General features: G+C 39.1%; 2 protein-coding genes across 2 annotated transcripts; one reads left to right on the forward strand and one right to left on the reverse strand.

Moving 5' to 3' along the window:
- Positions 1–3518: 3518 nt before the first annotated feature.
- On the reverse strand, positions 3519–5341 carry LOC148321186 (tumor necrosis factor-like). Its single transcript, XM_088318901.1, has 4 exons — positions 5129–5341; positions 4994–5021; positions 4830–4886; positions 3519–4390 (listed from the first exon to the last, which is right to left on the reverse strand). The coding sequence occupies exons 1-4, from the start codon at positions 5297–5299 to the stop codon at positions 3930–3932; spliced, it is 717 nt and encodes a 238-aa protein (XP_088175027.1). The 5' UTR covers positions 5300–5341; the 3' UTR covers positions 3519–3929.
- A 6990-nt stretch (positions 5342–12331) lies between these two features.
- On the forward strand, positions 12332–21249 carry atat1 (alpha tubulin acetyltransferase 1). The gene is made up of 12 exons (XM_088319246.1): positions 12332–12741; positions 13053–13113; positions 13582–13673; positions 13856–13913; positions 14015–14128; positions 14464–14565; positions 15245–15290; positions 16289–16363; positions 16637–16844; positions 19060–19145; positions 19457–19541; positions 19789–21249. Exons 1-12 carry the CDS (start codon positions 12650–12652, stop codon positions 20087–20089), a joined length of 1320 nt encoding a protein of 439 aa, XP_088175372.1. The 5' UTR covers positions 12332–12649; the 3' UTR covers positions 20090–21249.
- The last annotated feature ends 819 nt before the right edge of the window (positions 21250–22068 follow it).

Here is a 22068-nt window from a genome sequence, read left to right on the forward strand (position 1 = left end):
ATTACGGCGTTGTGTTTGTGTGCGTGTGTTAGCGTGTGTATGCACCTTTGTATAGACAACTTGGTGTGTATTACTACGTGTTTCATTTTGTGGTCAAAAAGCTTCTATAAAACTCGATGCCGCGGATGTAGAGATCATTAACACATTGCATATTGTTCCTGCTACATCCTCCCGAGGTCAACATGTAATTAAACCTATTAAATGTTTGTCTGTAAAGAAAAGAAAAAATGTATTTTCACTGTCGAGTCTGTGAAACAGTGATAATGTAATTGTTGTACATGAGAAAATGCACACTGTAAATAATACAAATGTAAATAAGAACATTTGACTTTGCATTTACAAACTGTATTTCATGTGTATTAAAAATATATTTCTATGCTGTAATACCTGATAAACTAGTGAATAGTTTCATTTCAGGTTCAACACGCATTCACGCCGGTGTGGCTTTGAAGGATTGTATTGCCATCATAAAAACTCAAAACAAGTTTTTAAAGTACATTTGAGAAAAATCCTGATTATTTAGTCACACTCAAGTCAAATCTGAAAATATAAACAAGGTAAATTAATATCTGTGTGACTTTAAACCCACTCCATACAAAAAAAGTGAGAGCGAGGATTCAAACTCAGAACTTTCTTTCTGTGATCCAGATGTGCTTAACGCATTCTTCACCTGATTAATCCAAAAACATTTCCCCTTTATTCCTGAAAATGCCTTTTTAATCACCACCAGCCCAGGTAAAATGAATGCACTTTTTAGCTTCTAAACCCGTCAATGGCAGTGAATGAGTTAAAATGATGACCTTTGACCTTGATTAAAATCCTATAGAGAATGCCACAATGGCAAGAGAATGAAAGCTCAGTTGAAAAAATTTCCACTCGTGGTATGTGTGATTCTTCTTCCGTGGGCTGCAGGTGTCCACAGGGGAACTCCCAGTTTACAGGGGGACTAACCTTTCACTATTTCCACCTTTGATGAACCCCTCCACTGGAATATATTTCCGTTTTAACAGTTGCAAGAAACTGTGTTGTAAATGAAAGCAGGTGATTACACACTATGGTTATAATTACAATAAGAATAATGACAATGGATTGCTGTCATTACGGATATGATATATGATTATCATAAACAATAGCATAGAGTTTTCTTTTACGGATTAAAAAGGCGGGGTGCCACGAGTACTGCAGTCATAACAACCTATTTGAATGAATCTATTTTTATCATATTGAGTAGGTAGAAAATGTCATCAAGGCTCCCTTTGTGTTTCAAATGCACCCACTTATCCGCATGAATCTAAAACAAGACGGGATCTATTACCAGTATTCACAATGAACTGCTGTTTGGTTATTGTGCAATATCACCTAGTGGCCCTGGAAACGGGGAGTCCAAATTTGGGAAAGGCCAACTCAAATGTGACGTATACATAGTGTAGTATCAGTGAGTGTGGTGAAACCACAAGCGCTGACGTGTTGTAATGAGACACCGGATTATGAATCAACCATCCCGGGATGTTTTTTTTTTTCTTTTTTTTTTTTTTTAAATAAATTAAAATGTAAATAAATTGTACTTTTGTTCATCAACAGTATGCACGGTGTTCATATTTTCGACTGAAAAATGGGCTTGGCTTTATTTGTAGGTATTAACAAGCCACTTAATTTAGTTTGGGGGTCACGCTAACATGCTTACCACAGCTGTGTTCCATAGAATTTTTAATGCATTTAGAAGAGAAAATGTGTGTTGTTTTGATAAACTGCAATTTGTGTGGCTGTGGTACATAACAGTGGTGTCCAAAAAATTCCCAAGATGCAAGGGCCACTTTAAAATTATTCTGTTATAGGTTATAAGTTGAATTATATTTTGCATCCTGTATCCCACTAGCCTACACTGAACAATCTCCACATTCAGAATCAATAAAAGAGAAAACTGTAGTAAGATGACCAATTTTAAAACCGTTACTTGCGGATGGCAAATGTGATCTGTTCATAAATTGGACTTTGAAACAGCAGAATGCGGAAGAAACAATTCTAGCTTCTTAAATGTTATTAATTTTGTTCACCAGTATTTTTGAAAAAAAATCTGTCTTTATTTTAGTCATAAATTATGTTTAATATTTGCATTTTTTTATTATTTTTTTTTAACTAGCCTTGTGGTCTGTGTATAATGTCATTTTTAGTATATGTCGCAGGACACTAAAAAATAGTTGGCGGGCCACAAATGGCCCCCGGGCCATAGTCTGGCCACCCTTCTTCTATACAATACAATACAATACAACTTTACTTATATAGCGTATTTCACAACAGCTGGAGGTGTAACAAAGCGCTTTCTATTTGGTGGAATATAACTTATTGTTTGGATTAGGATAACACATTCAAATGAAATAATTTTAAAAACATTGAAAATTACCAGCAGTCGTTAAAATTACATATATTCTTGTTATGATACCACCGTTGCGTATGTGATATTAACCTTCATAATTCAATCACGTCTACAACATGCAAATTTGTTTCCACATTCTTTCAAGTGTGCCGACATTTTGTGCGCAACTCATATTAGCCATTCCTAGTCATGATTCCCAAATATTTAGAGAAGTGGGCCAGTGGCGGGCCGAGCATTTCATGGGTAGGCCTTCAGTAAAGTCGTACTTAGTCTGACTTGAATAAATCCCCATCACATTGCCGTCATTTATGACACTACAGCTGGAGAAATAATATACAGAAAGACACGTACACACTACTGAGAGTTGGACGACCTAGCTTCTCTTGAAAGGTACATCTTGAAAATGGCCTCGCAAGTCTATCTGCAATTAAATCCACACTTTTCCCTCATTCGGCCATTGTGGTTTTAAAAAGCAAGAATATATTTTACATTTTTGAACGGTCGTCAGTTACAACTTCCGGGTGTGTGATTCCGCATAGCGCTGCCCCCTCACTCGTGAATATCCAATCAGAAGACGCGTTCATCACCTTCAGTGTAAAGCCAGTGAGAAGGCTCACTGTAACTAATTCATGATCTGATTGGCTACTGTAAAAGCTCCCTTAAGACACAGACCAGAAGCTCGCACGATTGTATCTGAACGCCTCGGACGAATAGTGCGTGCTACTGGTATTGTGAAATCTGCCTGGCAACACGAGCGAGCGAAATTCTGAAAATACAACATTAGGATATAATATGACATCAATGAAGAATATGATCATGATTTCTTGATTATGTTAGGCCCGCAGAGAAGACCTTGATGTCCTTGAAGTCGGCACGTTATTATTTCCACAGATGTATATGATCCAATAAAAAATTATAATACCCCCAATATGTACAATTCTACAAAACTGTTGCGCATTATCATGCCAATCCCTCAGAGTTTCCTCTGTTAGATCCTTTGAGAGGGCGGCGGGCGTCGCAGCTGTCTTCGGCCACTTAAGCAGTGTCAATAACTATCACATTTCTGTTTAAATAAATAATTTATTAAATAATGAATAAAATCCTATGTAAATGTTTGATATCAGTTGCACCAAAAAATAATTTACAAAATTCTCTTGACATTGTTGAATAAATAGATAAATACATAAATAGATTCAATAAATACATTACAGTACAGTGTGGTTGCACAAATCATCTCAGGGTATATGCAGTGTGTTAACCTTGCATGAACAACATTATGTTGTATGACAATTTAAGTTTGTGCATTGTAGTACAGCAAAAGGTACTCATACTTGATAGTACACGGTACATAACATATTAAATCCCCATATATTTCAGAGATAGTACATTACAGTTCAGTACTAAATATCCTTACAATGATGTTGCTTAGCCGGTTTGAATCACGCGTTAAATTCTTTCCATCTATCGCCAACTTTATGTAGGTGTATGAGCAGACGTCAACGCTCCCCATCAATTTCTTCATATTCTTTCACATTCGGCTCTGCCTGTCATGTTTTCACAAGGCAAACACACCAAAGAACGTCTTCCCGGCCTCTTCCTCCAGATTTGGCAGCATTTTCTCCGTCACGGTCTTCAACCTGTCTCCTTTATTTAGGTTAAACACAGCTCCCATGTACACAGCAGAGTACCAGCCGCCCTCTTCGTCAGCGTCGCCGCCGGCTGTTTTTTGGCAGGCAGTCCGGACAGAGTGCAGGATGGTCCGGTATTCGTCATTCCCAAACGTGCTGGACCAGCGTCGCACTCTATGGGTCAAGTGGACCATTGACGATGTGGAGGCATCGTCGTTGTCATCGATGCGACAACTGACCCGAAAAGATACTTGACTGTAAACAAAGTAGAGGCCTTCCTGAGGGATCACAATCTCATTGTCCTTGAGCTCCAAACCCCCTTGAGAGTGGGATGGGTACACCTGGTTAATCCATTGCACTGAGTTGGCCAATTCAGAATTGTAGTGTCCTGTAAAGGGGAGATGATCTTCAATTAATGACAGTAAGCATGTTTTTGTAACCTACAAAAAACATCCGGTTAGCAAAATCATCCATGATTTTTTTTTGTTTTTTTATGCGCTCATTGGACTGTAAATATAAAAGCTGTAACGATATCCAAAAATGATACAATATGATCACATGAACCTCTCGATACAATAATTGTCACTATATTGTGGCAAGGTTGATATTATAAAAAATGTCAAAATAAATCATTTAAAAAAATGTACAATACTGTACAAAACTCACAATAATGTAATTCAAAAGCTAATAATAAAGTGTGGAGAAAAAAAACACAATAGTGTTTCTTGTATGTTATAACAGCCCTGACCAAAAAATGGCCAGTCATTAGCTAAGCGATGCAAAGCATCATGGTCTATGTTGTAGAGTCATTTCAAAGTAGTTCTTACCTGTTAAGTGAATGGCAGCTCTGACATTCGAGATTTGCCGCAGCGTGTGATGAATATCTGCAAAAGATTGAGATTTGCTGTTATTTTACGTAAATCTGCGTTACATTTTAAGTAGCTTTTTTTTCATACTATTTTGAGATGATATAAAAATTTTAATTTCTTACCAAAATTGTCCTCATCTCGCCCTGGCTTCTGTTCAAAGGAAATAAAAGGAAAAAGTTAAAATCAGCACAAGTCCAACAAGTAGAGCCGCTGGGACCCTGAGAGCCACAACTCTGTGACAATCAACTTGTACCCACCTTGGCGTGTACGTTGAAGACGAGAAAAGCAGCAGCAGCAATAGCGAGGAATAGCGCGCAACCCAAAACTGCTACGGTAAGCTTCAAGCCATGTTTCACACCGGTTCTTGCCGAGGTCTTCGTTTCTGCTTCCACAGCAGCGAAAAGAGTCACTTTACAGTCACCTTCCATTCCCTTTATCACTTTAGGTCTCTTTCTGAGAGTTTGTCTTCCTTCTGCGACTCAGGTTTATTGACTGTCAGATTACACAGAGCGGCTCTTTATAAAACCGTTAGGTCCTCTGGGGGAAGTCCGATGATATCATTCATTGTAGTGGAGAGAGAACTAAAAGTGAGGAGGATCTAAAATTTGAGACACTCCTACAGATTGACACCCACGATAATTCAAAGAAGAAAACATTAGTACACGTGGAGAAACATATAGTGGGTATTAATAGAGATCAAACAAAGATTTATATCACTGCAAAACTAACAGACGTCGACTGCATTGGTCATATTTATGTAGGTCGAATATCTGGAAACTAGACGGGGCTCATAAACCACAAACGTCACATATCCGTGTATGATGTCTCATTATGTTGTTGTGTGTATCCAAATAGTAAAAACAACAGCGAGTGCAGAGTCATTTGCTGTGCTTTTGTTGTATTGTGTCACTTCTCCTTTTCTGTAAAAATAGACAAGCAACATGGAGCGGCCATGAATTGACACGTTTTCATCACCCTCAGCCCCCTCAAAAATATACACGAGAAGTATGAGATGATGAAAAGTAGGAAACTCAAGATGAGGATATTTGGCTAAGTGTAAAATTGATCACAGACGGCCTTTTCACACTGCACTTAGTACCCTGTGGCAAATGGGTAGGATGGAATGCTGTGTCCTGTCGCAGGTGGGCATTTGCCCTGAAACTAAAAAAAATGTTCAATTCGATAGCGACGCATGTGTCAGATGGCGGAGATGTCAGAGTGCCTCCCTGTTACTACTTCCTGCTTGAATGCTACGCAAGTGTTTCCAAATATGGACAAGCTTGGGTGGTTATTCGAATGACAGAGTGGCATGATTTGTATTTTTGTTTTGATTGTATTTAGTTTTTTCTCGTTATGTTCTTCATGTTTTGTCCTGATCGTTTTGTGTTTCGCGCCTCGTCAACCTGGTGTCCTATCAGCTCCCTCGACCATTTGTGTCTTTTCCAGGTGTTCCTTGTTTTCTTGTCAATGGACAATTGACAAGACAATTGATTGTATTTAGTTTTGTATTATTATTATTTATTTATTTTTTGTCTTTGTTGGTTCATTGTCTCTGGTTTTGGCAAAGTGCTGTCCTTGGTGTAGTAGTGTGTGGTTTTGTTGTACTTTGGTTATTTTAGTATTCAGATTTTTTTTCCGAAGCCTTGTTTGCTTTTTTTGGAAATACATTTCGTTTTTGTTTGAGAACAATCTGCACTCCTGCCTTGCTTCTCCTGCTTCCCTCCACTTGAGTCCTCAACCATGTCAAATTCTGAGAGTGAGCATGTGCACTTTCATGATTCAGAATGAGTGTTGAGGACTTTAGCAGACAGGCGTGTGTATGTGCATGTAATGAATGAGCAGTTTGGTCTTATGAACTTAACTGAAAGCAAACAAGGATTTTTCTTTTCCGTTTGTGATGTTGACGTAAGAGGGCATTGAAAAAGGAGTGTCAAGCTTCCTCATTTGTTTTTTTTTTTTTTTTGGTTTGTTTTTTTTAGCACTTTACAATCCACAGCCTGCAAAGTGTGGAAGTGTTACAGTTATCGCAAACGGAAAACAATTCAACGCATTTCCCTTTTCATTCGGTCTGTAAATAAAATAGCACTCCAGTTCAGGAATTTCTCAGAGTAACTTGGAACTCCCCATTTGGCACAAGATTCCAGTCTATTTGGTGCTGAGTGATAACAGCTGATTATCAGCTGATGACAAAAATCCGTGATGGGGATTCTGGAAACCTCCCTTGCCGGTTGCTTGCTAGATACTGATTATAAAAATTTGGTGTGGTGGAATTCTGGAGAGTAAGATTGCTTGTTGTGTTAACTCAAAAGCAAAACGCCGCACAAAACCAACAGTTGCTGTTTTGATGCCAGCTTCTCTTGTGTGAATCAACTGGTTACTTGGTTTCCATGGAAACGCATACCGTGTCACCGTCTTTACATGAACGGCGAAATAGATCATTTTCAAAGAGTTTTGGATTAAGTTGATGTTAAAACGACGTGTTTCTGTTTATGTCACGTTATTGTAATGTTCGATAACTTTATGGTACTGTTGTACCATAACTGTGTACAATGATTGCTTAAGATCATGGGAAGAGAACTTCTCCGACACTTGTCATTTTCATGTTCATTCACAGAGGGACTTGAACCAGCCCGAATCCTTACAGATGAACCAAAAACATTCATCACATTCTCAATATGTACCTGCATCTCCAAAGAAATAAACGCAAACTCTTAGATTAGTTGTAGGCAAACTACGGCCCGGGGGGCACATGCGGCCCATGAGATGTTTTCATCCGGCCCGCCGAACTTGAAAACATTTAAATGAATAAACCTTGTTAATGTTTTATTTTCTAAATACTGTGGTTTTTCAAAGACATATATATTGTTGTAATGTTTTTGTTCACTTTCATTTAAAATTAAATGTAACTTTTTTCTCCAATGAGGTGAGGTAACCGAAACACTCCATCCATCTGCTCCTGGTCCGGCCCCTCTGTCAAATTTTAGAACCCACTGTGGTCCCCCTTTTTAAGAAAGGGGATCGGAGGGTGTGTTCCAACTATAGAGGAATCACACTCCTCAGCCTCCCTGGAAAGGTCTACTCAGGGGTACTGGAGAGGAGGGTCCGTCGGGAGGTTGAATCTCAGATCCAAGAGGAGCAGTGCGGTTTTCGTCCTGGCCGTGGAACAGTGGACCAGCTCTACACTCTCTACAGGGTCCTTGAGGGCGCATGGGAGTTCGCCCAACCAGTCTACATGTGTTTTGTGGACTTCGAGAAGGCGTTCGACCGTGTCCCGCAGGGAGTTCTGTGGAGCGTGCTTCGGGGGTACGGGGTACCAAGCCCCTTGATACGGGCAGTTGGGTCCCTGTACCACCGATGTCAGAGTTTGGTCCGCATTGCCGGCAGTAAGTCGGATTCGTTTCCAGTGAGGGTTGGACTCCGCCAAGGCTGCCCTTTGTCACCGATTCTGTTCATAATTTTTATGGACAGAATTTTTAGGCGCAGTCGGGGCGATGAGGGGATCCGGTTTGGTGACCTCAGTATTTAATCTCTGCTTTTCGCAGATGATGTGGTACTGTTGGCTTCCTCAGGCCGTGATCTCCAACTCTCACTGGAGCGGTTCGCAGCCGAGTGTGAAGCGGTTGGGATGAAGATCAGCACCTCCAAATCTGAGACCATGGTTCTCAGTCGGAAAAGGGTGGAGTGCCCTCTCCAGGTCGGGGAGGAGATCTTGCCCCAAGTGGAGGAGTTTAAGTATCTTGGGGTCTTGTTCACAAGTGAGAAGAGGATGGAGCGAGAGATCGACAGGCGGATCGGTGCAGCCTCCGCTGTGATGCGGACGCTGTATCGGTCTGTCGTGGTGAAGAGGGAGCTGAGCCAGAAGGCGAAGCTCTCGATTTACCGGTCGATCTACGTTCCTACCCTCACCTATGGTCACGAGTTGTGGGTCGTGACCGAAAGAACAAGATCTCGGATACAAGCGGCCGAAATGAGTTTCCTCCGCAGGGTGTCTGGGCTCTCCCTTAGAGATAGGGTGAGAAGCTCGGCCATCCGGGAGGGACTCAGTGTCGAGCCGCTGCTCCTCCACGTAGAGAGGAGCCAGATGAGGTGGCTCGGGCATCTGTTTAGGATGCCTCCTGGACGCCTCCCAGGGGAGGTGTTCCGGGCATGTCCCACCGGCAGGGGGCCCAGAGGACGACCCAGGACACGCTGGAGAGACTATGTCTCCCGGCTGGCCTGGGAACGCCTGGGCATCCCTCCGGCAGAGCTGGAAGATGTGGCTGGGGAGCGGGAAGTCTGGGCTTCCCTGCTGAAGCTGCTGCCCCCGCGACCCAACCCCGGATAAGCGGCGGATAATGGATGGATGTGGCCCCCCCCCCAATGAAAACGTTTACCCACCCCTGGCTTAGATCATGCATTCAGAGTCATATTCAACATTAAAGTCACTCGGAATCTGGCTGACTCGTGTGCGTGGCTTCTAAGCGCTAGTCTGCACATATTACAACATCTGAGTATGCTCTCTAACACGGCGGCGACATCAGTCACCAGCTGGGCAGTTTGAGGTGTGCTGTGGAGTAGCTGCAATGTTGATTCCCCACAAGTGCTTCAATGAATTCAGGACTCTGGAATGTCGAGCCGGTCAATTGCATGATTGACATTTATTTGAGGATAGTTTGTTATTTTGATATTTTGTAATACAAATAACCGCATTATACACAATGCTAAACCTTCAAATGCCTGTTTTTGGCAAGTGGTTTAAACTAGTAGTGACTATTAATCCTGCCGGGATTGGCAGTGGCAATGAGACATGTCTACAGTACGGCACAGTCAGAGGTTCTGGGTTGGAATCATTCTGCTCATAACGTGAACGTGACTCTGATGCGTTCTCTATATGTGACCGTTGATTGAAAATTTGGGGGTTGACTTCCCGTTTAATGTCATTTCATTTTGATCAATTATGTGCGTTCAAAATCTCATTAAATCATTCACTACCAGTCCAGGTAAAATTAACAAATTTCATCCCAGCCATTTTCACTAGAGAAAACCCCTCAATCCGAGCGTTTGATTTTGAGAGGCCAACAGAATATTCTGTTCTAATGCTATACAAACGCGGAGCTACGACGCAAAATAAAAACGGCTAAGACGTATAAATCCGTCTTTGGGAGGCGGGGACTACGTTTTTGAAAAGGTATATTTATGTCTTATGGATTGAATGAGTTGCACTTTTTGGCTTCTATACTCGTCAATGGCAGTGAATGAGTTTAGTATTGATTCTGCTTTTCATGTTAAATGTATTAGTTTGTTTTGCTTTTTAAAACTTTTTCTAATTGTGATTTTGACTGGGCTGCTCAATTCCCGTTCTTTGGACTTTTTGTAAATGTACAAATTTTATGAGATTTCCACGCACTCCTGCCTTGACTTGCCTGCTTCCGTGCACTTGCATCCACCTGCCTTGTCTGCACTCAACCGCAACGCCGTCACTGCCCTCCCCACAATGTGTCAGAATAGCTTAAATGCATTGACTAATTATTCTTGCAAGTTTATCATATCATCAATATGACAGATATGATATATTCCTCATCATACTTATCGTCAGACTTCAGTTTTCCATATTACACTTTCAAATAAGATGACCCCAATCTCGACCTGTGGTTTTCCTTTGCATCACAACAAAGTAGAGCACTGACGTTTCAGGAAGGTGATTCAATTACCATAAAGTAGGTTATTTGAAAATATGCTCAGCCAAAGAGATGCTGCTGATTAAGAGGTCAGATGGAAACACTTCACTATCTGAAAAAAACCCTGGCAAATGTTTTGGTTCCAAATCAACTCTTTCTTTCGTTCTTGACCATCGTGACCGAGAATGATAAGAGAAAGTACTCACTGGGAAAAACAGAAGCACTTGAACCTGACGGCCTTAATTAAAAACGGAAGTGAAAATGTCAAATATTCCAAACAAGTTTGGAATGGTAGATTAAACAAGACATGAATTTTGAGATGATGGAGGATTTGGAAAGAAGGAAACGCCATCGTTATGCAATCGTGGCTGGAGAAATTGTGATGACGCAATGCATGATTCCTTTTGTATTTTCTCATGTGTGGGTGATGTGTTAAGATGTGGAGGGGGTAGGTAAAATGAACAGATTTGATAAATGGAATTTTTTAGATGTAGATGAAACTACTGTAGATTTTCATGTCTCATCTTTTAAAGTAGACCACTGGGTTTGGCCCAAACGTCAGGCTTATTGCAACATAATTGAAAAGGTGTGTAACACACATTTTATATAGCAGTGGTAATTATATTACAATAGATTGACATTTACAGAGTTGGGGTTATTTTTGCAGCTTTATTACATAATATAATTGAATTTGTTTGGTTCGTATTTATTAAACAAAACCACCTCAAGCAAGGTGTGAGACACTAACCACACGCTCCCATATGACGCTATAATATATATATATATATTGCATCCTATATTTACACAAAATATGTAAGCAAAACATTTCAAGACAGGTTAAAAGGAGGGTCCTGACTTTTAACATCTTGTTTCATCATCCCCACATGAGTAATGCACAAACAAAGGTATTAAACGTTTTCTTTCAACACGAATTCTAAATATTAATGGTTATGCATTTTTCATTTTTTCATCTTCATTTTAACAAATCAAATCGGTATTTTGATGGTAAATTCACTTACCTGTGGTTTAAATAAATATGTGTGTTTGCAGCACCACCTTGTGGAGCTCTAAGAAAATAACAATCGCATCATTAGACAGAACGATGCTAGAAAATATTCCGATCTTATTCGTTTTTTGTTGATTTTGATGAGGCCAAGGGCACTGTAATATATACAGTTTTAATTTTTTTTCCCAGACTTTTTGTTTTATTGTTTTGATCCAAATCCTGTCCTCATTTACAATCCTAGTTCAGGGTGTCGTCTGCTTTTCGCCCAAAGTCAGATGGGATAGGTATGTAATAAACATGTGTGACCATGTTTTCTTAAATTTAGTATGCTATGCTCTTCAAGCCGGATTTACCCACCCCTGCATTATTTATTTTTATTTTAATGTATTTTAAATGTTTTATTTGTTTTATAATTTGTTGCAGGATTTGTGTGTGTGTTAAAAGAGTCACAATGTGTCTTAGATGAATGAAAGTACAAACAATTGATTGTGTCGTCATCATTACGTTTGTCATTTTGGGTGGCGTTAACGTCATTAAGAAATGTTTTGGTCTTTCCTTGTGACGTCATCAACGTAATATAGACAGACGTCGAATCAATCTATTTTTTTGTAATTACTTCAATGATTTGCGATGTATTTATTCCAACATAGGTTTATGACGTCAAGTATGATTTTGAGAGAGAGAGAAAGAGAGACAAAGACAAAGACAGAGAGAGAGAGAGACAGAGAGAGAGAGAGAGAGAGAGAGAGAGAGAGAGAGAGAGGGGATGCGCTACTTTTGCGTTTGTAGGAATTACGGGAGACGCCGTGAGCTGCGACTCAGCCCCTCGTACACAAATGGAGGTGTCTTGACGGGCTAAAATAAAATAAATAAATAAACGGTCTGTGGACCATAGTTGTCTGTGTCCTTCCTTTGCTTTTGCAGAAAAGATACATTTTCGGAAGGCAGGAGGCTTATAACAGAAAATTAGCTTTTGTAGTTTTTTTTGCTAGCATAGCATCTGCTAGCTTGCCGGTAGCCTTATTAGCTAGCTAACTAATTACGAAGGAGTCACCTGCTAGAGCACGGCTGCTTGGATTGAACTCGTACTACATCATCCAGAGGAAAGAAACGTTATGGAGTTTCCTTTTAATGTTAACCACTTGTTTTCTGAGAGGTTCTCTATTGTGGACAAGACCCTTGTTGCAGGGCGTGTGTCTCCGAGAAGGTAAACCTAAATCTGCCCTCCCATCGCTGTGTTGTTAGTGACCATAGTTGCACTGAAAACATTGTTGCAATCTCCTTTCTGTTTAAAGCAAATCACCCACTTTTTGCGGAGAGCGATGAATGCATTGCTTTTATTGCTTTCTTTTTATTATTTTTATTTATTTATTTAATAGTCCTACATAAAGTAAAACTGTGCTTTTATAGATTTCACTCAAGTATAATATATATATTATTTTAATATTATTGAGGAGGACTCCTGTCTCCTCTTATTGACGCATTGTGTAATATACCCTATTGCATTGTGTTCTTTAGGCCAGATCTTCAATCGAATATAGCCACTGTTATTGATGAACTGGGGAGAGCCTCTGCAAAAGTGAGTATTATCATCAGGTCAAGGGTCTTGTCATGTAAACACACAATGCATAGATGACAAAACCGGCCATTGGGACACTGTCTCATTGTATTGCAATTCACTGCAGGGTTCGGTCCCTTTCACTGGTGTTCACTGTCTTTTGTAGAATTGTGTCATGTGTAGCAAATTGTAATTGTGAATGAATGTTAGATAATAAATTTCATGCATTCATGTAAACTGCTTAGCCTGCTCAAGGTCACATTGAAAATAAAACAATAAAAAAAAAATAGCATTTTGTCAACCTGCTAGCATTTTGGCTCTTGCATACACAGATGCATTAGTATCGTGTTTTTGGTTGTAGATTTCCATAATAATGAGTGATGGGATGTATTGATTTATTCCACCGTGTGGTTTTGGTTATTATAGATTAGTGTCATAAAACCTTTTTATCCATATACAAACAAATTAATATGTGCGCTCTGTTCACAGGCCCAAAAGCTAACAACACCTGTCACAAGTGTTACCAAGTTGCAGTCTCAACAGCATCAAATCTATCTGATGAAGGATGGACAAAGCAAAGGGTATATTCAAATGCTCATTTTTCATGCCTTGACTGTTTGATGTAGTCAATCCATGCACTGTTGTAATCGCAGTAAACTAGCTTCACATTGGCCCAAATTCAAACTGTTAATCCTTGTACCGTGACAAGTTATTCAGAGCGCAGATATACTCACCCCGTAACTCCCGTCTTTCCTACTGGCAGAGGGTGTGGCGCAATTGTGGGATTTCTCAAGGTTGGCTTCAAGAAGTTGTTCCTGCTAGTGAGTCTCTCTCATTTCTTCATCGAATTACATTAACGTGAAGATTTACTTTTTTTTTTTAAATATTTTTACTGATTGCACCCAATGTGTTCTGTCCATAGGACCAGCAAGGTTTGCACGTAGAGGCGGAGCCTCTATGTGTTTTGGATTTCTTCATAGCCGAGAATTTGCAAAGACACGGAAACGGACTGGACTTGTTTAATTTCATGTTGCAGGTGAAGCATTCATACTTTTTGTTGGGATATTATTGCCATTTCCAGTATGAGGTGGCATGCAAAGACAAAGTTGGTGCTGCAACACCAAACAACCTTCCCAACTTTGCAGTTAACTATTATACCATAACGTAGCAAATTTGTATATCTGTTGGTTCCCATAAATATTTACTGTCAAAATGAGTCAATCGTTGTTTTATTGATGAAAATTAGTCCAGATTTTGCATGGACAGAAGTAACTTAAGCAGTTGTGTTTGAATTTTTGACTTGTTTGATCAGATGAATTTGTGTCATTATGTATCTCAGTAACAAGTTGAAATGTCTGTTTTTGTTTCAAGCACAAGAAAATCGAACCAGTGCTGTTGGCATATGACAAGCCCTCTCCAAAATTGTTGTCGTTCCTGGCCAAGCATTACCGCCTGACACAAAGTGTTCCTCAGGTACGGCCTTCTGCATTTTGCTGACCCAATAATGTTTCTACAGAAATTATCACTACTTGAAAATTCACTTATTTGCACATTGCTTTTGGACCTAACTGCTCCATTCTTCACTGAAAATGCCAAAAATGTGCCACAAGATGGCACCAAAGCCTTGTCTAATAACCTAAAATAATAAATAATAAACACTTTACTATTATAGAAAAGTCCGATTACTTTTTACTGTCTTCTTGTACATTCTCACTTGGGGTGCATTTTTTTTCTAGATCAAATTTTAAAGTTAGTTAGTTTAAAGTAATGTAGGTTTGCGTTTGACCCATTTAATTTGTTGCAAAGGCAGTTGTCTGTTGCTGATGATAACTAACATCCCTTTATTTTGTGGCAGCAGTCTTTGCCAACAATAATTAAAGGGAAGCTATTTGTGTTTTTATTATATACATTATAAGAATAATAATAACGCAAGAGATATAATTCCAAAATCGCAGTAATTCCGGCACATGGGAATGACAGGATTCTATTCTCTGTACTGCCGGCTGGCGTTGTCATTATTTTTTGAAGCCAGTTATTTTAAGATAAAAGTACTGCATATTTTTTGTAGATGAATCAGAGGCGTTTTGTGACATTTTATCTTTTTTTTTTTCCTCTGTCTGCCTTTTTAATCTTGTCCTCTTTTTGCTCCTAGGTCAATAACTTTGTTGTGTTTGATGGTTTCTTTCACAACAAATCAGGTACGTTTTTTTTATGTTTAAGTGAGGCATGTTTCAATTTCTTAGGTTAGTTTCATTAGCAGCCTTTCTTTCTACTTCTGAACATTCTGACTAAATGCTTTATCAAAACTGCTGGTCTAACACTAGAGTTTGTGTTTATAATGTTGAGAAAATTTGCGCCCTGGATATTTTTTTGTTTAGTTTTTTTTGGTTGCCCAACTTGGTGTTTATCCGGTAAATTTTTTCAAGTCTAAATCGACATCACGTTTGGTGCATTTGTGTTCACATAATGTTCATCTCCATATTTTGCATGAGACCATTTTAAAATTAAGTTGCTTTTGTCATCATAGCATATCCTTCAGTTTTGTATGTATATGTACAAGATGACAAAAAAAAGCACCCTCATTCGTAAGATGAAACGAGCATGAAAAATGGTTAGCAACCCATTAGAGGTTAATCTACTTTTATTCCAGTTCCAATTTTTTTTCCCCCCCATCAAATTCTCCCAGGCTCGGCTTGGCGTCCTCTGACGGATCAGGGGATGTACGGCTTTTTGTAAGGACTTTTCTATTCTCTTGCTTTTCTCTTACGACCCCAACGTCTTGACCCATGTCGTTTGTTGCTTTTTTTTTTTTACATTGCACCTCTTTTCCTTTCTCCTCTCTCGTTGCATTGTGTGTTAGCTTTTGATTATTGTTCAAATATTTAGTAAAATCTCCTGCGTCACCTGTTAGACTAGTTGATTTTTTGTTTCTTTACTGGCCTGTGGTTTTGTTTTAGAAGGGTTCTTTGTGGCAGTAGTGCTACATGGATTGTCGATCTACAGTCCTGTTCAACCCCAATGTGTTTTATCTTTTTTTTTTTTATAAAATTGTATTTTCCCTCGTCACACTCTTTCTCGATGACAAACATTCTGTTGCAAGGTAGGTCCAACTACTCCATGCGTATGCTTCGCACTAGCTTAGATGAAGTCAAATGTTAAACTTATGTTGCAGTTCTCAACGTGTTCTCCTCCACAGCGGCCCAATTGAGATCAATTCCCCTCAAAAAGCCAGACAGCGAGATCAAACCGTATTCCATAATGGAGAGAGAAGGTATACCAGAAGTTCCGTTACATGGCAACAAAATTGTTTTCAAATGATTTATTACTAGAAAAGAATTCCTCTGGTTGAGTTTTCTTGCTCTTTTTTGTGTTGCTTAAAATTCTTTGAATCTATATTTGGGGTAAAGCTAATTGAGCAGAACATAATTCAACTTCATTATTTATTGGAGAATTGGTTGTCACCAAAAGTAGAGGTCAAGCTAGTAATGTGATTGTTTTGTTGGATGTGACAGGTCGGGTTTCAATCAAATAATTTCCTCAACAGTTTTGCGTCAGGAGCGGAGGAGTCTTCCCTGGCCGTTTGCGGCTCCCCACTCTCCCCAGTGGTTGGCATCCTCCCAGTACTCCCTCAGTGTGGGATCCTCCCCTACCAAGGCACCCCCCCAGGCCGCCAGAATGTCTGCACCGGGGGTACACAGGGACCAGAGCCCAAACTTTCCTCTCATCGAACAATCCCGGGAAAGACGCGCCAGGTAAACACACAAGGAAGGCTTGCTTGTACGTTGCTCAACATTGAAAATAATTAGAGCAGAAAATGTCTGCTCATGGCCACTCAATCTGGTCTCGGAACAAATGCGTAAAATCTTGTGACGGAGAAATGAAGCTTCAAATTTGCTTCATGAACCAGTTGTTGCATTTTTTTACTCCTCCAGGTGGCACTGTTCGATTAAATGAAGGGGTTTTAGAAATGGCGAGACCATGTCCATTCAGATTTAAGAATGGCGAAAGCCATCTACATGTGTCAAAAATAAAACAAATTGTTCGTGAAGCAAACTTAATTTTCCCATCACTAGTATGAATCTTATCACTTTTTGTTTTTTTTACATTTTTCCGCAAATCCACATGGGCTGCCAGCTACTTCATAAGTCCAACATATGATGGTGGAATTGAAGGGCGACATAAAATATCTACAATATTCTGCGAGAGATTAATCACAGTTTACAGAACAGTAATATCTTTTTTTTTTGTTGTAAAATGTAAACTATTCCCGTAAATTTTTACCTTCCTGGAATCCTCACCAGTCAAGCTGCACCACATTAGTGAAACTTTAGGGAAGGCATGCGTAATGAATAATTAGGTTATTGGCATTGACAGAATTCAAACCCAAACTACCCACTGTGTTTTTTTTCCCGGACTGCATCTGCCAGATTGATTAAAATGTTCTTTAGAATATTTTCTTTTGATTTGGCACAAGTTTTTTTTGATCCTCTTAGTTGTGCGGGTGTTTGTACCACAATGCAATTCACTTGACTTCAATTTTCACATTTCGGTTGATAAAATGTTCATTTCAAAAATGGATACATAAACTTTGCTCCAAATATTAATAGAGTGGTTAATCCACCTATATAAACAAACACTGCACCTGAATTTTTTTTAAAATTATTATTTATTTATATATTTATCTTATGAAGAGAATACCAGGTCTTCCCACTCAGGGGCTGTAATTATCTTTTATTTCACTACAACAAATCTCTCCTGGCATCTGTAAAGGTTATCATGCAATAATCTGGTCTAAATCTCATAGATGATTCAGAAGGCTTAATTTATTTGGGGAAATCAAGGAGTCAGTTATTTACACAAAGTTTACATCGTGAGTCAGGAAAGAAAATACAAGCTGTTTACGTTGTACCGAGAATTAGTCTCGACATTGAAAAGACAAAACACACTTTAACATGTCGTGTGGCGAAGATGCAAATGAGCAGTGGAAAAAAGTGTAGTTTTTTTTTTTTTTTTTTCAGATATTCCACTAGATGAGTTTTAAATCCCTCACATTTATACAAGTAATTTCAGTGACTTATGTGGAGTCTCAAGGATAAACCCGTTTTAATTTAATTTAAGTTAATAAATGCTTTACTGACTTCATTTTTAATGGCAACATTATACTGGACATTGACAAGCGGAGTTTACATTAGACAAAGAACTTCCAAGTACACTCAATTACTGCTTCTTACGCTGTCTCTGTCTGTCTCTTCTCCTTCCCGTTTTGTTCATCCATTACGCCATCCTATTTTGCTTTCAAAACCAATTTTTAAATGAATTCACTCATCTTGTGCCAACGTTCATTTTATGATTGTAAATGAATAGTTCTCTTAATAGATCTCAACTAGATTTCCATTGACTGCCTTCTGATTGGCGGCTTTTTTGTCCTTAAAGGATAGCCTTCCGGTGTCCGAGTTGAATAGAATAGTAGTAGTTCTGTGTGGAGATGAAGCATGTGCTGAGATGAGAATGATATCACTCCCCTTTTTCCTTGTAAAAGAAGGTTATTATTATTTTATAACATGGGAGCTCTTGATTTTGCCTTTTTCATTTTTGAATGCATTAAACTTCCTAATCCGCAAAAAGAAAATCAGTGTTTCAATTTTTGAGCGCCTCCGCTATCAATACTACAGACAAAGCTTTATTGCTTTTTTTTTTTTTTTTTTAATTATTTTTATTTTTTTACTATGACCATCTCATTTCCTTGCATTTTATTTAATTGTGACATCCTGTTTGTATGCCAAGCCTTGGTTCTGTTTTATATTTATTATCTTTCTTTTTGTTGTTGTTTCTCTTTTTACTGCCATTATCTTTTGGCTGTCACTTTCATTTCCCAACATTCTTCCTTCTCCCTTACCTTTTTTGCCCTATTCTCTATATTTTTTTCCCCCTTCATCTCCCATGGTCGCCGTTTCCTTTTTCTAATAGCCAACATGGTCAAGTTGCCAGAGACGGCCTGTACAGTCGACACATGAACACCAAATCTTTGGGAATGGTGGGAAGACACCTGCCAGGTAAAGATGTAAATCACAATTGAAATTATGGCAAGTATGTACTCATTGTGAATATAAAGTCTTCACACCCCTGATCAAAAGCCAGGTTTTTGTGTTTTTTTTCATTTGCTTTTGTGTTTAGTTACTTGTTGATGAATTTTGCTCTTCAAACATTTTCACCATTTTCTGATTTAGATGTAAATGCCCTTAATTTAAATTTGAACGTGTGCAATTAAACTTGTTTTGTTAATTTCATTTCAAATCCATTGTGGCAGTTTTCATAGCCGAAAATATTAGACTTCCTCATGTTTAAGTATCCTGTATCTCCTCAGGTCTGAGATCGGTGGAAGACCAATCGCATATTTTGGCACATAAAGAAACGCAGAGGTTGGCGAGTTTGCCGATACTGCAAAGGAGGTACAGAAATGTCACTGGGTCAATAAGGAAACACCACACCCGCAAACATCGGGCTAAAAATAAATTGCTTAATATAGTAGTAACGATAATAACACAAATACTGTGCTACGCGTTGTTCCTTATATTTTTGTATACCCAAAAAGAAAAAATACTAGAAACAGCTCTCAATGTATCTTGAGTTCTTACTGTTCACCTTATTTCAAATCACCTTATTCCAAACTAATAATTTTGTCCCGTCACACTGCAGGTCCCTCACATGTCCAACTGTACCTGCGACCAAGGACAATGCCGTTTGCAGGCTGACATCCCTCAGCAGCAAAAAACCACACCTAGGAACTGATGCAGAAGTGGCCGGTGTGAAAAAAGAACGCGGGGCACCCAACGGTCCTGGGAGCACAGCAAGAGTCCTGTTGGAAAGTCAGAGACATTTATTGGTGAAGGAGCGAGACGGGAACAGGAATGGCTGTTCTTGGACCGTTGGAAATGGCTGCTTCTCTTCCCAGCAAATGAAGCAGTTGCTGTTAAACAGGGGCACGTGTCCGTGGTGACGGCTTGGTGAGTCCAAATTTTGCGTCAGTGCTGAAATATCCTTCTTGGAAGCCACAAAGCACAGAGACCACGAAAAGTTATTTTCCCACACAATTAGAGAGTTGTGTGTGCCAATTTTCAGTTCCTCTCAGTGGAGTCTGAGCAGATGGTGAGAAGAGAAATGGCAGTCCGAGGTGTGAGTCAGTGTTGTACTGAGTCATTGTATTCAGGAAAATGTTGTGCAATTATTCAAGAATTTGCAGCACACTCAAAAGAACCCCGTTTTTGCATCCCGCATTTTCCAGTGCTCGCGCAAAGTTAGTCGGGATTGGCTGGAGCTCACCCGCGAATGGTATAAAAATGGATGGGTGGAATTTACTGTCTTCAAAATGATATTGTGACAAGTGAATTACTTTTAAATGCCACCTGATGTCACAAATGCTGTCCTGCTTGATTGCACAAAAATTCCCACACGGAACACAAAGAAAAATATTTTTCTCTTTCATTGTCAGGTGTACTGAACAGGTGTCCTACTATTTTAGTCCATATATTTTAGTGTGCTACAAAGTTCCACAGGAATAATTGGGTCATGTGTAACAATGGAATTTCTTTGTGTGTCCGGGAGCGTGACGTCAGGTTTGCTTGTCGTAGTTATTTTAGAAGCGCCCTGAGACGTTCAACTAGTGGAGGGGGGCGGGGGGGAAGCAGTACTGGTTTACGCTGCTCATTTATTGGTGCAGCTGTGAGACTTTACACAGGGTGTGTTCATCAGTTTGGCACAAAATTCGCATTCCGTTTTTTTTTTTGTTTGTTTTTTCCACTTCCACTCAGAGCTGCTTAAAATCATGTCAAGCATGTGGAACTGCTGCTTATCAAATGTCATCGTGAAAGAATGAATGACAAGTCAGACACAACTCACATATTTCTCTTCAAATTGTCAGACAGGTGGAAAAAATGGTACCTATTTTAAGAGGGACAAAATCTTTTTAAAAAAAAAAAAAAAATTGCCAAGTGATGCTTTAAACGGCCGTCTGCCTATTGCTCTCCATCCATGCATCCAATGACAATGGAACAAACCGGTTCATCTCACCAGTTTGAGAGCTCATCCTTTGCATAAACACCAAACTTGCGATTTATACTGTTTACTTTTGTTTTTATAACAATAAAATACAAAATGAAAGTACTTGTCCTTTGAATGTTTTTAATGCAAACAAACATCTCTGTATTTACTTAATCCGCTGTTCAACGTAAACGCTGCTTTCCTTTGTCAGTGTTCCAGGTGACTCCTGCTTTCTGCGCAGATGTCACAGAACATGTAAACAAACGCCTGGAAGGACTTGACTTAGGGACCAGATGATTGCCTGTTAAGGACCCAAAAAGTGGAATTTACAATGGTTGGCATTTGTTTAATCAATACTCTAAAACAGGGGTGTCAAACTTAAATACACAGTGGGCCGAAAAGTAAAACTTGAACAAAGCCGCGGGCCAGCATTTAATTTTTTTAAAAGAATATAAATGATTTTTTTTATTGAAAATGTTTTTTTTTTTTTAATTATCATATAAAATGTTACTTTTGTCATATAGAATGTAAAATAGTATATTAGTCATTTGGTATAGCCTCGCGGGCCAAATATAATTACACTGCGGGCCAAATTTAGCCCGCGGGCCAGAGTTTGACACCTATGCTCTAAGAAGTAGTTATCATTTCCAAAATGTTTGACCCCTGGTATAAATGTATAATTTCCACTTTAAAGATGGGGGGGGGGGATATTTGACACATCTTCAAGGAATATAAATAAATACTGTTAAACATGGTGCAAATCACTGTTCACAGTCAAGGACCGGAAAGCCAGATTAGATTTAAAATCTTTCCATGGTCTGGAATCAGTTCTTTTGACAGGTGAAGGTCAACATTGAAAAGAAAATTATGGAGAATTAGAATGCTTTAACTGATGTGACTTGAAGAGAAACACACAAAATGCTCCTAAAACTCACACTT

This window comes from Idiotropiscis lumnitzeri, chromosome 16 (assembly GCF_059441095.1).
Source record: "Idiotropiscis lumnitzeri isolate Australia: NSW breed Sydney's pygmy pipehorse chromosome 16, RoL_Ilum_1.0, whole genome shotgun sequence".
In the NCBI taxonomy this organism is placed as follows: Eukaryota; Metazoa; Chordata; class Actinopteri; order Syngnathiformes; family Syngnathidae; genus Idiotropiscis; species Idiotropiscis lumnitzeri.